The sequence below is a fragment of the Wasmannia auropunctata genome, unplaced genomic scaffold (genome assembly GCF_000956235.1).
Source record: "Wasmannia auropunctata unplaced genomic scaffold, wasmannia.A_1.0 LD276096.1, whole genome shotgun sequence".
In the NCBI taxonomy this organism is placed as follows: Eukaryota; Metazoa; Arthropoda; class Insecta; order Hymenoptera; family Formicidae; genus Wasmannia; species Wasmannia auropunctata.
In genome coordinates, this window is record NW_012086794.1 from 61,022 (window position 1) to 77,833 (window position 16,812).

Here is a 16,812-nt window from a genome sequence, read left to right on the forward strand (position 1 = left end):
GTAAACCGCATCATCGCTCACGCTGGAGACTGACTCGTGATAATTGTGTATATCGATTTCATTTACGTTATATATCTGCGATGGAACTGACTTTTTTAACGCATGGTCGTGCGCAGGATTTGTATCCTCTTCTCCTTAATTTCTATGTGAACGAGGGAACAGCGGAGGAAAGACATCAGGAGACCGACATATAATCTTGGAAGATGACCATCAGAAATTGTGCTTCTTTTAAATTAACAACATTTGCCCGACAGCAATTGGAATAATTTTTACAATTAAAAATGTTTGCTAGACGCTTTATTTGCAATAATGGATTATATAAAGACAGTCGAGAGAAGCAAAGTCTATTTTGATCTAATTTAATTTTTTCTCTCTTTCCAAATCCTAGATATTTATTCCAAATTTAACTGGTTCTTCCTTCGCTTGCTCTGCCTTGTCTACAGCTATAAAATACGTAAGAAACAAGTCTTTTCTCTTTGCAAATGTAATTTGACGAAACAAAAATAAGTTTTATAGACAAGTATTCGCGCAATCGAGAACGTTTAAAAACTACGAATTTAAAATATTAATGATTCCTCCAAAAAACGCCACTCGAATTAAGTATTTATACCGCTCGAAATCGTATTGAATGCAACGTTTTATCACACTTTTTCTGTCGAAAGAAGCAGCTTCTACGTCCTATATTTGCCTGATCAGCCTGCGAAAGTTTAATCGGGAAAAAAAGAGTCGACATTGAATGAAAAGGTGGAACCAATCGCGATCTGTACGCGCGTATCTGACGTATGATCACGCGTAATTACGGTGGGCGATCATCGTGCGACGCACGTGAAAAATGGAGAACGTGCATGTCACGCGACTTCATGGTTGCCTCGTCCGACGAAATCGATCTTGGATTTGAATATTAAATTAGCTTCCCTTTATTTTTCGCTCACTAATCAGGCAGCATCAAGGGGAGATCTCTCGCGCGTAACTCGAGATTCCTCGATCTATATAAATGCACTTGAATATATTCGCTTATTTTTACGCTTATATTTTCTTATTTTTATCTCTTAACCCGCGAGAGTTTTCGCGTGTCCACTTTTGACTACTTTGCGTATATGCGTACACAAGTAAGCGAACCGTTTCGCGATTATAGAAACGTCGGAAAATCTTTTCGCGATTATCGGAAGGTTACTGTCTCACTCGCATGGTGATTTTTGGCGACAAAGCACAGAAGGAACAGCTCAAATAGTTCAGTTTCTCGTAACTGTAACTTCCTTCTCTTTTTTTTTTAATATCGCATTCCAGATTCGTTTGACCGGGAGCGAAAACACGGCGGCAGATCGTCGCTCGGCGACGCAAAAAAAACGCGATGCCACCGTCGTTGACGAATTGCTGAATTTAATAGGATACTATAATCCTGTGTAGCTTGCGTTATTTTTAATCTACCAGAGGCTGTGACGATTTCAAGGGGTATCTACGACTGTACTGTATATGGTGATATTATTCTTATTCGTAGAACCTGTATTCCCAATGATTAACCTTCGAGGAAAGGACCGGGGTAACGCGCAATCGAGAAGTTCCAGCATGCAAATTATTATATCGCTCGTTATCGGAATGCATAATCAAATTCAATATCAATACAACTCAGTATCAATCATTATCGATACATCAACTGTGCAGAAGAATCTGACAGTCTTAGATATTGACTTGTCAGTGCAAAAGTGATACAAATCCAAAATTTGCAATATTTATTTTGAGCATTTTAAAATTTTTATCTAAAAGAGACCAATCGCCTATAGATCTACTTTATCGTTACACTGAATTATTTCGTTAAATTCGATTGCCAGGTATAAGCGATTGGAGAATTGTTGCGTCCGCATACGACGATACCGCGGCTCACTTAGAGGCACGAAACGTGCTTCTGGGAAAAACACACCTTCGCGTTTGCATAACGAGCGTGTAAACGAAAAAACTTCGCAGCACCGGGAAGATCACGAGTCCGCCGTCCTACCTCGAAAGGCATTTACGTTTTCGATAATTTCGATAATACAAGCGTATGTAGTAAAGAAATAATTTTATTGAGTGAGGGTGTGAATACGTACACGGTAATACGATGAATACAAGCCCAAATCTGATTTTGGCGGCTGATCTTAGGTCCGAACGCATGAAAAGAAAAAAAAAGGAAGTGGATGAAATGAATAAGCGTGTCGAAGGAGAAAAACTTGAGATGACTAAACCAGACGCGCCATGAACCAAACGTCATAAAAAAGTAAAAAAAAAAATTTAAAAAAACGGTGTACTCGCCGCTGCGATCATTCGCTCGAGAAGTTTCACATTTAATATCTATTTGTTTTTTACCGACAGTGTTGACTTTCCGTTACGTATTGAGTGATCTCTAAATCGCATGCCATTTACCTCGTCACGCATATCTAGTGTAAAAGCACATTTTATTCCGACATATATTATATTGTTATGCTTTATCACCAAACTTGTTTTAGCGCTTATCTCGATTAACCGAATCTCTATCCGTATCGTAGATAAGTCTACAGACTTGCTAAGGAATAACGAACGGCTAATCTCTCCGAAATAAGTTGACGCAGTCCATTTCGTCGCGATTCGCGAGGAAAGTTCGGCAAACGTGGCAAATTCGAAAAATCGAGTGTATACTTGGCCATTATTACCAAAAACGAATCTTTTTTATTTTATGCATGAGTTTCTTTTTACTTATATAATTCATATCTTTTTAAATATATGTTTTCCGTCTTGAAGATATAAAAAAAATATTTGAAAAATTATTTTATCGTTTATCGTTCTGTAGATCCTTTAATCTCGACGAAAAACCTTGTAAGTATGTTAGTAATGTTATTTATGAAATCTTTTTCGAATTTATGATTCACCGAATTTTCTCTGTACCAGTCCATAATATATCCATCTCTATACGCGCGCTCCTCGCCTACTCGTCGCCAGATCTCTCATTGAATAACGCGACAAGGTGATTATAACCGCCGAGGTCGTAAGTTATTGATTAGATGCCAATTACCGTAATCATTTATTATTGATCATCATCGAGATTATTATGTTCCATTTGCAGCATTAGCGCCACAGTCATGATCATTTTAATCATATTCCTCATCCCCCCCGTTACCCCGTGTTATCGTCATAACGAGATGTGATTTATATATACATCGCTAACGTTGCTGCCGAGCTTGCTTGAGCGCATTTTCGACCGCGCTTCCCGCGTTCTACTTTCGCACTTATTTTTTTTCTCCCTTCCTCCCTTCTCGTCCTTTTTAGTTTAGCTTCGGCAATCTCCCTCGCGCGATGACTGTAATAGGAGAGGATAAGAGAGGAGCGAGGGGCCGAGAGACGCGATGAAGACAGCGAAAAATCAGACGTATAAACGACGACGGATAAAATCTCTGACAGCGCACGGTTAGGTAATCAACTATATCCGAACAACCGATATCAGAAGATATGTACGTGCAAGGAATCAAACAGATGCTAGATAGCTTCGTGTCTACCGACCGGCTGGTGGAGCGAGGGATATTCGGACAGCGTGATTGATGCGAAACGAGATACGCGAAGTATACTATAAACGAATATCCGTTTCCGATATTCCCCCATATTGTCTGTCAATAGACTGTTTATACAGTCCCGTGTCTCGGCCCTTCTCCGCCTCGCTCTCGCCCTCGCCGCAACACGTCCTTCGGTGCGGAGAGAGAGAGAGAGAGAGAGAGAGAGAGAGAGAGAGAGACGCGGTAAGCCCCCTTTGCTACGAAACAAGAGACGAACTTCAAGACGCTCCTGCGAGAGGAGCGGCGATATATAGCTACTACTATTTCATAGGGCACAGGCGATGTGATTTGTATATTGAGATGTAAGTACTTCAACTTAAAACGGTAAACAATGAAAATCGTTCTCCAAAAAGAAGAAGAAGCCTGGTTCTCTCTGATTTTCTCCACCCAACCCACACCTCGACTTTCCACTTTCCAGCAGCATTCGGGAGTGCGCGATTAATCTCAATGATCTCAATTCTACTTGGCGTTAGACTTTTATACGGCACGGAATGTGCACGTCCTATTAATAATATCACTATTAATTTCCTCTGACAGATGATTCACACGATTACTTGCTTAATGTTACTAATGGTGCGTATATTGATCGCGCACGACCTAACGCAACCTTCGTGCCGACTGATATAACGTATACACTTTCACGAGCACTTTACATCCGCGAACGTCCGCGAGCATTAATCTCGCGGGTTTATCTCTGAAATATTATATAAAGAATTGCTGATTACCGTATATTGTTATAAGATCTCTGGAAAACTCTTTCGCGAGAAAGACAATCGATAATTATTGCTAACTACATAAGATCCGGTTCGCGTGATCGACGGCACGATAAGTGTTTCTCCAAACAAAGAATGATTGATAAAAAAAAAATTTGATCGATTTAAAATCGTGTGTGTTTTTCGCGTTTGTCCGCTGCTTGGAGGTCGGATCAGATAATTTCCGTAGTTAGAAGGTTAAAGACAAGATAGCATTGCGATAGAAAATTGTGAAATATTAGATATAACTTGCGTGACAAAATGGTACACGTGTCTATTTCTCTAGTGATATTTAATGTTGCCGATCAATCACTCAGTATCGCAATCAAATAATATAGAAAATTTTGCTGCTTTCTTTGTCATCCCATTGTCGTCCCGATAGATATTCATCCGTTTTTCACATACAGAAAGAGTTTCAAAAGAGATAATCTATTAATCATATTTCATAGAAAGTAGATGGTATCTTCTGAATTTTGTCTCCAAGAAAGTACTTGAAATTGACATGACATGGCTTTTATCACGTTCAAAGTAGCTTATAATTACGCGCATTTCGGTCTCCAAATTTTTAAAAGACTGGACCATCTTGTGAAACTGGCGATTTCGTAACGAGAATATAATTCCACAAAATAATTACCACAAATAGTTTACTATAAATTCTTCTGTTCATCAATCACGTGTAAGATGTAAAATACATCATCCGATGTCACGTTAAAAACACCGTTAAAAACACAGTCTAGAACAACAGGTCTAGAATTGTGTGTGCGCCCGATAATCAGTTGTCGCATCTGATTTTCACGGTCAGCGAAGTAAAAGTGACGCACGTTTTCGGTGAAAATGAGCGAAATGATGAACCACCGCGAGGGCCAATAGAATCTCCGAGAAGATAAAGCCGCGCGGGTTACTGCCGGGGGTTGACGGCGCGCGCCCGCGCGTACAGAACGTCGCGTCGGGGTTTCCGTCAGCCCCTTTTTTTCCCCCCTGTGGACACACTTTCGACGGTCGCGTGACATGCTGACATAAAACGGCTCGTCACTACCTTACTGTCGTCCGGGTCAGGATGACTGAAATGTCAGTATCGATTCACCTGACTGCCGGTTATGCCGCGTCGCACAAAGCACTTCCGGCCGCAGGAGAGCCACGGGACGATCCACTGATGAAGATGCGCCACGGATAAGATGTAGTCGGAAGGGGGACACCCATCGAAGAATGCGCAGCTTCCGGCAATTTTCATTCGGCACGTTCATATTCGCGACGTGTTATTGCATCACGTACGGTAGTCCGTATGGTAAGTAAGCTAATCAGCTAATTGTTTAATTCGGTCTTCGTTAAAATTCACACGTTTGCGATTATTCATTATAAAAAAACATTCCTGCTAAAAAGCTGAGAATCTGCGCGAGAATAAAAATTAAATAGATAACTGCAAATAGAAAGCGTTTCACAAAGATCATTCTATTCAAATAATAAATAGTAATTATGTGTTAAAAAATTAATTACTTATTTTTCTTTTCTTACTGTTGGTAATACTTTTGATTTGTTTATTACTTACCTGAGTGATTATATTTTAATATTAGAACTGTAAGCTTGCTATTAATGAATATCAAGGACAACACCACGTCAAATTAGAAACTTGGAACGCGTTTCCTGCAGTTTGATGTATCATTAACGTTAATTACGAAAGACAATATTATGCTTTCAGATGATACGACAACCGACAAACAAAATTCCGTAAAGTCAACGATACCTGCAGAAATGAAAATAACATCTTGGAACGTGAGTACAGTAGTTATAAATGTTCACGATTGAAATAAAAAATAATATTTTATAGCATTACATTTAATCTGCGGAAGAAAAAAATGAAATCGGTTGATGAAAAATTTAGTGCGTTCATATTTACGCACGTGTACATATTTCTAGGCGTACACAAGCAAATTCCTTTCCAAATAATATGTGCAAAGCAACTAAGCTGGTAGCAAGAACTTTTGCTATTTACTTTGCCCGAGGACAAAATGACGTTTAATTTGGTCACTGTTACATCAAGAGGGAGTAGCGACGAAATGTTTGATATAATGAAGACTAACTTAACGTTATTTGCGCATGTCAACGCAACGTATTGAAGTCTTCCGAAAACTTTGAGGATAGAGTTTTCCGAAAAAGTTTGGAAATAGTGTTACGTTTAATTGATTAATTGAACAGAATAATTTCTACTTGGATCAACGTATAATATTTATTTCATCGTATATTCAAGTCTAAACTTGTACGAGAGATATTTTAGCGCAAAAATGCGAAATTTAATCGTTAATCGAGAATCGAATAACGATTGAATTTCTTAAACAATAGCATAGTCACAATAGTAGCAATTGAATATAAGTATACCGATGAAGCACCTTATACAGTGGCACGATATTTGTTTTATATTACATCCTTCATGATGACATTAAGTGCGCATTTTTATGAGTTCACTTGATGCGCGATAGGGATAAATATCACGATATAGATACGACATTGTCAACAGAAAAAAAATGTTTACGGCTACGCTTATACCAGTGCAGTAAAAGAAAACTCACGCACTTCATTTATGAATCATTTATTCATTTGTAACTGCGCTTATGCGTATGCTAAACGCATTAATATTATTATTATAATAATAATATTAAACTTGTCTTCTTCGGTACAAATTTACGAACTTTAATTAATAAGATATTCAATTTTTGTGTTAATTTTTTATATGTGTGTTTTGTACGTATAGCGTACTAAGGCGGAAATACAACGAATAATGCACAAATGATTACCAAAAAAGAAAAATACCTATTATCGTGTCTCGTTTGAAATGACAATCCGCTCAGCATGATTTATTGATCACCGACAAAATGTCCTACTTTTCTATATTGGCTATGTGAAAAACCTAGAATTACAAAGACAGAACACGCGACGGTGTAAAATAGTCAACATACTTTGCACGTGACTTGTATATATCCTTCATCAAGCCAATTTTTAAATATACTACATTTTCTGCAAACAATTTTCTATGAAATTGCCACTTGCATGATTATGTAGTAATTATTTATCATTATGTACCATTATTCGCCTATAAATAATTAACTCGTTCTAAATAATACACAAAATTCGAGCACATTGGAGAAAAAATTAATTATTTTCATAGATCAGAACATAAAAAGATGTTAAAGAGTCTTGAATTCGCGGTGCAGAAAGGGTAAGCGGATAATTATTTCAACGGCTGTACGTGTAGTCAGAATTTGAATAATACCTCCCTGGGCAAAAACGGCATCGCGTGTTTTGCGTGACGCGGTAAACAAAGAACGCTAATCGAGTAACCGAGCTGTTAGGGCCGTTGTATTACGCAAGTATCGTGGCTAATAATAAATATTATGTCGGCTTTGCCACTATATATCTCCCGATATACGTCGCGCATCTTGCAATCTTCATAGCGTTCATTAGCGTGTTCGTGCAGCCCGATATCGAACATTAAAATGTACAAACGTTCGAGTCGAGTACGCAACTGGCCGCGCACGAAACGATCGTAACGTCGCGATAATGAACGCGCAAGGATAATTAAAACGTCGTTGAGGGTGCTCAGACATCGTCTAAACATCATTATGGGATTTGATAGCAATACTGTACTCAATTGTCTAAAAAAAAACCATGCACACTGAATAATCAGCTGTCAGATGTAATCTCGCCAAAAAATAATTGCTCTTTTTCTTTACTCTAAGCAATAAGATTATTTAAGATTGAATATTAATTATTAATATAATTAATATTATTTACAATCTTTATAAATTAACGAATATTACATTATAGAGAACATTCGTTTTTTTCCGAGAAAACTTGGAAAATTTGCACACTTATTATCTCAGATTATTTAAGATTGAATATTAATTATTAATATAATTAATATTATTTACAATCTTTATAAATTAACGAACGTTACATTATAGAGAACATTCGTTTCATTCCGAGAAAACTTGGAAAATTTGCACACTTATCATCTCAGTGTTAAATATAATATCGTTAATTTATAAAGACCGCAATTTTCTAAGAAAACCTTAATTACGAAAATGTGAAATTGTTGTAGGACATGCCGTTCTCCGGACTAGTGAAGGAGAATGGGACGTGGGTGGGAAAAGGCTACGCGTTTTACTTGCTCGAGCTGCTTAGTTCCAAATTAAATTTCACATACACGATCGTGCCGCCTAAGCAGCACGTGCTGGGCAACAGCCAAAGCGGAATATTGAATTTGCTTTACGAGAAGGTAAGGTGCTCTTTCCTCCGGCTAACGAATCGTCCTCGATTAATTAATTATTTTTAATGTCTAAATATAATCGAATACAGACGGAATTTTTGGTAGAAGGAAAAATTGACCGAGCAATATTGGCGTATAAATTACGAGGGAACGGAAATGATATAGATATGAATACGTTCTTTTTCATTCAAACAGAAGGTAGACATGGCGGTGGCCTTCTTGCCTATTTTGCCGGAGTTGCGGAAGTATTGCACATTCAGTACGACCCTGGAGCAAGGCGAGCTGACGGCGTTGATGAAGCGACCGCAAGAATCAGCAACCGGTTCGGGACTGCTCGCGCCGTTCGACCAAACCGTTTGGTTGCTGGTGCTGGCCTCGGTGGTCTCCGTAGGACCCGTAATCTACGTCTTCGCCACGTTCAGGTACAAGAGAGAGAGCAAAAAAAAAAAAGAAAATTCACAGTGTGCGTTATGAACGCCCTAGTTCTCAATAATTATTAATATCTCGTAGGGCGAAGTTGTGGAAGGACCCCAACTCCGAGAACTACACCTTTCTCTCTTGTATATGGTTTGTATACAGCTCGCTGTTGAAACAAGGAACGAATATAATCGCGACGACAGGTACTAGACTGCCCTACTCGTCTTCGTGACATCTTGATTGTCACACGTCTTATGTACGCGAGCGACCCATATATTCCCTGAAGAGTTAGCATTTGTTGTACACAGCGACTTATGCACCTCTATATTTAATTCGTGATACAATATGAATCAAATAAAAAACAGGAACATTCAACTAGTACGATTTATAATTTATGTAGATTATTACTGACGCTCGACGACGTATGCTAATTATTACATAATTATCACTATACGTGTTATCGAATTAAAAAACAAATTTACACCGGTTGCAGACTCGACGCGGATTCTGTTCGCCACATGGTGGATATTTATTTTGATACTGACGTCTTTTTACACGGCGAATCTTACCGCGTTTCTCACGAAGCCACAGTTTACCTTGCCGATTAACAGCGTGCAAGATATAGTGCGTAAAGGTTACCAATGGGTCACTTATAAAGGGCGCACGCTCGACTTCTTGCTTTCTGATGTGAGTCCTCCTCGCAAGCATGCATTTAATCTTTTTCAAGACAGAATTCAACAGATTACTATCACACAGTTTTACCAAATGACTCATGTCTTTTCACGATTTAAAAGAGCCATTAAGAGAGCTGTTACAAGCATTAGATACACGAATTCTATTACGATCAATAAAGTATTAAAATAATCAATAGAAAGCTTAATTATCATTTTTTATTTTACGTTTTCAGTTCAACGATACGGAAGAATTAAGTTCCTTAAATATCACAAGATGGAAAGGCCACTACATCACGTCGTACGAGTATCCGATTAAGGCTATTTTCAACGCCGTAGATAAGAGTGAGTATTATACTCTAACGTCAAATCTCGAGGACACGCATTAATAATAGATAAAAAAACACACGTATTAATCTTTAGACAAACTGTTCCTCGGGGAAACCCATTACCTCCAAAGTCTGATATTCGAGGATTATATCAACAAAACTCGCAAACACCTGAAGCATCAGAAGAGATGTACATACGTCATTATGCCCAATGCGATTCTCGTGATCAATAAGGCATTCGCCTTCCCCATAAACTCTACTTTGGAGCAACCGTTTAATAAAGAGTAAGCGACGAATTTTTTTTATGCTAAAAGAGTCAATTTCTTGATCCAACATTTTTTAATTAAAAAAATTAATGGTCAAATGGAACTACATTAATTATTAATAATTATTAATAATGTATGCATTAATTATGCTTGCGTATCCTTTGAGCTGTTTAATGATATATCATTAGCCGTGCAATTAAATCTGAAAAGACTGAACGTGTTTTAGACTGATGACTCTAGTGGAGTCCGGTATAATAAAGCGTGAGAAGCTGAAGAGTCTACCGATCGCGCAGATCTGCCCGCTGGATCTCCGGTCTAGCGAAAGACGATTATCGTTCACCGATCTATCCTTGACGTTCGAAGTGGTCGTCGCCGGATATATAATCGCGATAGTGGTGTTCCTTCTCGAGATAGCAATTAAATCGATGGCGAACTCTTACAAGCGGCGAAAGAAGACCGGCAGATCGACGTGCGATCGCACGTTCTCCTGCAAGTGGAAACGGAAATCGAAGGACACCGTGACTTCGCGATTGGTCTACACCACGAAGAGTCAGCTCGACAAGCGGAACGGTTTGCAGAAGGACATGCGACCGTCGTATCCGAACGGCCGTCAGACGCACGACGTAGCTCAAGGAAAGAAACACTGCATTAACGGACGCGATTATTACGTCGTGCTGGATCGTTACGGCGATCAAAGATTAATACCTATTCGCACACCATCCGCGATTCTGTTTCAATACACGGCGTAACAAAGGGACAAGATAAACCGTATAACAAATCACCGATGGAATCTATCCAAAATTTTAGCAATTTCGTATAAATTGCACGCTAAGCGCCGTTAGTCAAAAATTGTATAGTCATCAATCATGCAATCATTCATTAACATAATTTAATATTTACAAAATAGTGTTTCCAATTATGGCAATTATTATAATTACTAATACTCTATGTACATTTTACGTCAAGATAGTAATTATTTATTTAAGATGTATTGAATATAATATAATATAGAAAAATGGGCAGAAATATATGTGATAGCTAACATATTAAAAAGATAAATTAAAAGAAATCATTCTTTTGGTTAAAAAATAAATTTCTAGTCTTCACCAAGAATTATCGAGAAAAATAAATAAAATAATACTGTTAGTTAAATACTAATAATGTTTTTTACCTTCCTATTTCTAGTTCTATTAACCTATATTTATCTTTATCTCATTTAAACAAATATATATTCATTTTATGTATTTTTGATACATAAGTATATATATATATAAATAAATATATCTGACGTATAATAATCGTCACAGAAAAAATTTTAATCTTCGCGATTCTTTTATAAAATTTCATATATCCTCGATGTATACATCTATTTTATATTTTATATAATTTTCATAAATTAGTTGCAGCTAGATTGCTGCACGCATTATTATTTCAAGATTAAAATAAGAAATAATTTATTCACTTACAGGTGATGCGCAGCAGCGGAATTTGAACGTTAATCTGTAACACACAAATAAATTCAAGTTAAAGCAGCGTCCGAAATAATTAATATTTAAAAAATGAATCGTTGAACGCATCAAATTTTTTATTTATTTTTAAAACAAACGTTTAGATAAAAATTCTAATGCAAAAAATATTCACGCAATTACTGACAATGTAACCGCATATTTTAATTACTTGTCTGCATTATAAATTTATAAAAAAATAATTGCACGATTAATCCTACAATCGCACGAAGTTCACTTGACGAATCTGTCATCGTACTATTCAATCGACATATTTTCTATACATTCATTACGCAGACAAATTAATTGAAATACGTAACGTAATTAGCAGTAATTGCAATTATTCTCTGTATCGTTCCTTAATTAGATATCTGTTTATAAGAATTATCCAAAGGCATTTTGTGCCAATGATAAATCTATATGCCTCAGTATTAGAGAATCAGTTGTGTCGAGGGATTTTAAGGTGGTTAAATCCATTGTAGAACAACAAACAACGACGAAATAATTATTCACCCGTGGTTGCTCCGCCGTCGCCCGATGCCTCCCAGGCCTCCTTCCCCGCTCTTGTCACTCCTCTCCGTTGCCGGTCCTCCATGGCACTCGACTGCATCACACATACACACACACTTACACAAAACACTCGTACGATACTCGCCGAACTGATATCGCGGCGCGGCATCACACGAACGACTTAGCCGCGACATTAGACGCGTTCCGACACATACTGCCAGCACCGAAAATCTATGGATCACGTTAGGTATACTACAGATTTTCAGTATCGACAACGATATCGGAACGCGGCCTTCATCGCGCAGCGAGGAAAGGACGAAGGTGCGAATTGAACAAATTACAGCGATAGATCGCGCTTGATCGCGCGGAGCCGCGACTCGCTCGACCGCGTCGTACTCACAATGGCGGAAACGACGCCACGCACGATATACGACCGAGTCAAGTTAACGATTAATCGAAAGATCGACCCGCGTACATAATCGATCGTTCACTTGATTCGGCACTGTCCCCGCGATGTATTTTGAAAGCTTAAATTCTGCAAGATGATTTACGCTATCAACAAACAATCGTTATACGTATATATATATTACGGCTTTCCGTGTATCTCGATCCGACGACTCGCGTATTATTACTTCGCAACTTCAGAAACCGGAAATGACGATCGCGGCGTTTTACATTCGAATCGACGGGAAACGAATTTAATCTGATATATTGACTACCACTGGCCGTCGTTTATATACAAATGACACAATTTCATGAAAAATGTTTAGGTTTTAAACCAAAAATTTTAACCTAATTTTTTAAATTAAGTGTCTGTTAAATATTAATAAATTAATTAATCCAAATACTCAATTAACGGTGTTCCTTTCCTACCGCAGCCGCGATCTCTGGTGTATCGCTTGTTAATTAGAAATTAATTAGAGGCACCGTGATTATAACGACGTGCCGTGGTCTTTCCTTTCATTACCCTGTTCCGTATACGATAATGTATGTAACATACATACATACATCATACATGCGTGAAAAAAGATTCCTTTCTTATCTTATCCTTCGCTCTCTGTCATTTCGATTATCAAATTCGACGAGAGATGACGCCGTGATCGCTTGTCATCTTATCGCATGCGAACACCGAAGGTCGGAACGGAACGTGTCGAGCGGTCGAGCACTGTTGACGTTTACAGCAGAGGCTTGGGAATGACAACGATAGCGTAGATTACTGTCCGATTCAATTTTCGATTTCGTCATGAACGCCTGTCGACTGGAACCCTGTATCCAGCTTCCTCTCCCGAAGGAGAAGCTGAAGGAGAGCGTGGATAAAGCGAAGGATTGGGCGCTTATGCATGGTGATTAAGTCCTTTTTACTGATAAGAAATATGTTGCTGATAACCAAATGTACGATTATATTTATACGACACTTGACTTATACGACCATATGATAATTATATCTTGCCCGTGATAAGATTTTAAGTCATATCTCTACTACAGACACAATGGTTGCTGTCACTATATTTTATAGTTTTTTAAGCATAAAGAGTTCAAGGCAGTGATGCAAATATAAAATAACTGCAACGATTCAAGGTGATTACGCAGATTTACGTAACGAGATCTTGTCTTGTCATCTTAGGGATATCCATACGATCCAGGAAGAATTTCAACAAGGACCAGGTACAGGTACTACCTGTCACACTGTTACCGTCGAGTTTTCCCAGGAAGCCCTTTCTAACTGTGAAAAATGTACAAACTTTATTGAACGAGCTTATTCATAAGGTTGCCCACGATAAGGAGTTTCTTACAAGCAGCTTAAAAAGGTACCGTTACTAGAATCACAGCGGTAATGGAAATTTTCCTTATCATGTTACAGAATTATACATTACATATTATTTGATTTAGCACAGTCCAAGCTGATCCGTTTACGGCGAAGCTGTTTCACATATATGAGACAGTATACAAGAAAGGTTTTAGCCAGGTATGTAATTTTAAATAACATATCTCTAGGTTAATGTCTGGATGTCAATGAAACGATCTGATCACTGATGCAATCAACTATTGTGCAAAAATGTAAAAACAAGTTTTTTTTCATTATATTTACAGAGTATAAGCCTTGGACTGTTGAGGTCAGATTATTTATTACACGATGATGGCTGTAAGATAAAGCAAGTAGAAATAAATACAGTAGCGACTAGCTTTGCGGCCTTGGCTACCGTTACATCCGAATATCACAAGTAAGTGCAATGTGAAAATTTTTATTGGAAAAATTTTGCCTTTGAAAAATTTCTAATTTATATATCCTTAATGAAAATGTATTTATTTTATAGGTATATATTAGGAGAATTGGGGTACAGAAAGAAAGCGTGCGAACAGGTAAATTAATTGTCTATTATATCTTTGAAAAACATCTGTTTACATATGTTGCCTGTTGTTGCTGTAATTTATATATAAACTTCATTATCTTTAATATTGTAATATTGAAATATTTTTATAGCTTATTAATTATGTTATTTATAAGATTCCAGAAAACAATGCGCTTACGGGATTTTGCAAAGGATTAATATTCGCATGGGAATTGTATAATAATCCAGAGTAAGTTGAGTGAAACAGTAGATTTTGTTCTAAATTTTATGTTCCATATAAATTAAAACTGATGAACAAACAATATGTTTTAGGGCTATCATATTGTTTATTGTTGAAGATGTGACCTATAATATAAGCGATCAAAGGCTTCATGAGTTTGAAATTCGTCAATTATGTCCTAAAATTAAGATCATCAGAAGAAGTTTAACAAGTTTAGCATTGGAAGGAGTGAAACTGGGACCAAATAAAGAATTAATTGTGTAAGTTGCAATCTTTAATTACAATTTATATTATAAATTATATCAAAGTTTATATATAAAATATTTTGAAACAGAAAGATTTTTTTTCAATAATAATATAGATATTTGAAATATCCAACCATTGAGATATTTATATCATTTCAACTGTTTCAGTTCAAACATGGTAGTGGCTGTAGTTTACTATCGGTCAGGTTACGAACTCGAGGCTTATCCAACAGAAAAAGAATGGGAGATTAGAATGTTAATAGAGTGTTCTTGTGCAATAAAATGTCCATCAGTGCAATATCATTTAGCAGGTACTAAAAAAGTATGTAAATTGTGTTACTTTTATTTGCACATAAACAAAAGTGACCAGTAATAAATCAAATTTTTTTTTTACTATACAAAAGTTGTATGAAACATTGAAATAATAGCAAGCAAAAACATTTAATTTTTCTACGTTGCTGAAATAAATTTCATAACATTACATATATCCATTGTTATTACAAATTGAAAAATATTTCAATTTTGAAAATTATCTTTTTAGGTACAACAATCTTTAGCTCAGCCTAGTGTATTGAAAAAGTTTCTAAAAGATGATGCATCTGTTGCTAAAGTGCAAGAAATATTTACTGGATTATATACGCTAGATTTTGTAAGTAATCTATTTATCATTTCATCATAGTACTTAATTAATTAACAATTACATCGATCGTAACTTACAGTATTTTTTAATTTAAATAATGTATTTATTTTAATAACAGAATGATGATGGAGAAAAGGCAGTAAAAATGGGTATAAATGACCCAAACAAGTTTGTTCTCAAGCCACAAAGGGAAGGAGGTGGGAATAATGTATATAATGAGAATATAAGGACGTGGTTAAATTCGATGAAGGAATCGCAAGAGAGAACTGCGTGGATTCTCATGGATCGCATTTACCCTCCTTTACAAAAAAATTATTTGATACGTGCTGCTGAAGAATCGTCATTAGAAGATAACGCTGATCTATCGGATATTATAACAGAACTTGGCATATATGGAGTAATAGTAGGGTAAGCACTTGCATTTTAACGATCACATTATTTGTTAATAAATATAGATGCCATTAATAGCATTTTTATATAATACTCTGTTCTATTTCTAGGGATAGTAATGAGATAATGTTAAATAAACAAGTTGGACATATTTTAAGAACCAAAATATCGAGCGAAGATGAAGGCGGGATAGTGGCAGGCGTTGGCGCCCTTGACAGTCCTTATTTAATTAGCTGAAATAAGACATTTTCAGAAGAATAATTACAATTTAAATAAATGATAATATAATCTATAAGATTATATAATAGATTAATTATCTTTATTATAATTATTTTTTCATTTTATAAAATGGTATTGTAGACACATGTGGATATGGGATGGAACTTATTAGAAATCAAACGAGCATCAATACTCATTTATTTGTATTTGACGACGTTGCATTTCCAATGCTTTTTAAGTAATTTTTAAACGTTAGATTCTCTAATCATAATTAAATTTTAAAATTACAACATTATAACAAGTAATATCTCAAAAATACAATTTTCATTGATCATAAGATAAAGCAACACAATACAAAATACAGAGAAACTTTAACATGTTTACTGTGTATAAAAAAGTTAACTTTATTAGCAACGTAAAAATTTTATTGGGCATTTTACAGTGCATCATATTTTACAAAATTGTAAAAACGATATTAT

General features: G+C 36.4%; 2 protein-coding genes across 4 annotated transcripts in view; both read left to right on the forward strand.

The window, feature by feature from the left end:
• The first annotated feature begins 5,301 nt into the window (after positions 1-5,301).
• On the forward strand, positions 5,302-11,278 carry LOC105461875 (glutamate receptor ionotropic, delta-2). Its single transcript, XM_011708387.1, has 9 exons — positions 5,302-5,594; positions 6,006-6,079; positions 8,403-8,579; positions 8,766-8,992; positions 9,081-9,190; positions 9,481-9,674; positions 9,895-10,003; positions 10,082-10,271; positions 10,480-11,278. The coding sequence occupies exons 1-9, from the start codon at positions 5,516-5,518 to the stop codon at positions 11,000-11,002; spliced, it is 1,683 nt and encodes a 560-aa protein (XP_011706689.1). The 5' UTR covers positions 5,302-5,515; the 3' UTR covers positions 11,003-11,278.
• A 2,105-nt stretch (positions 11,279-13,383) lies between these two features.
• Positions 13,384-16,812, forward strand: part of LOC105461876 (glutathione synthetase-like) — an 8,056-nt gene continuing 4,627 nt past the window's right edge. The window contains exons 1-11 of one of the 3 annotated variants that reach the window (XM_011708388.1): positions 13,384-13,611; positions 13,893-14,076; positions 14,159-14,234; positions 14,360-14,490; positions 14,584-14,629; positions 14,775-14,848; positions 14,932-15,099; positions 15,253-15,406; positions 15,626-15,733; positions 15,843-16,132; positions 16,225-16,529. In XM_011708388.1, coding sequence (XP_011706690.1) covers positions 13,512-13,611; positions 13,893-14,076; positions 14,159-14,234; positions 14,360-14,490; positions 14,584-14,629; positions 14,775-14,848; positions 14,932-15,099; positions 15,253-15,406; positions 15,626-15,733; positions 15,843-16,132; positions 16,225-16,351 — 1,458 coding nt within the window. In that variant the 5' untranslated portion in view covers positions 13,384-13,511 and the 3' untranslated portion in view covers positions 16,352-16,529. Of the gene's footprint in view, positions 13,661-13,892; positions 14,077-14,158; positions 14,235-14,359; positions 14,491-14,583; positions 14,630-14,774; positions 14,849-14,931; positions 15,100-15,252; positions 15,407-15,625; positions 15,734-15,842; positions 16,133-16,224; positions 16,530-16,812 lie in introns of those variants that run through there. The other 2 variants (XM_011708389.1, XM_011708390.1) reach the window with 2 other exon arrangements.

Bases quoted from the DNA above. Each gene is read 5' to 3' on its own strand.
- LOC105461875 (XM_011708387.1), top strand. From the start codon at position 5,516: ATGCGCAGCTTCCGGCAATTTTCATTCGGCACGTTCATATTCGCGACG. The intron at 9,191-9,480 runs GTACTAGACTGC...CACCGGTTGCAG, and splicing joins GAATATAATCGCGACGACAG to ACTCGACGCGGATTCTGTTC. The intron at 9,675-9,894 runs GTGAGTCCTCCT...TTACGTTTTCAG, and splicing joins TCGACTTCTTGCTTTCTGAT to TTCAACGATACGGAAGAATT.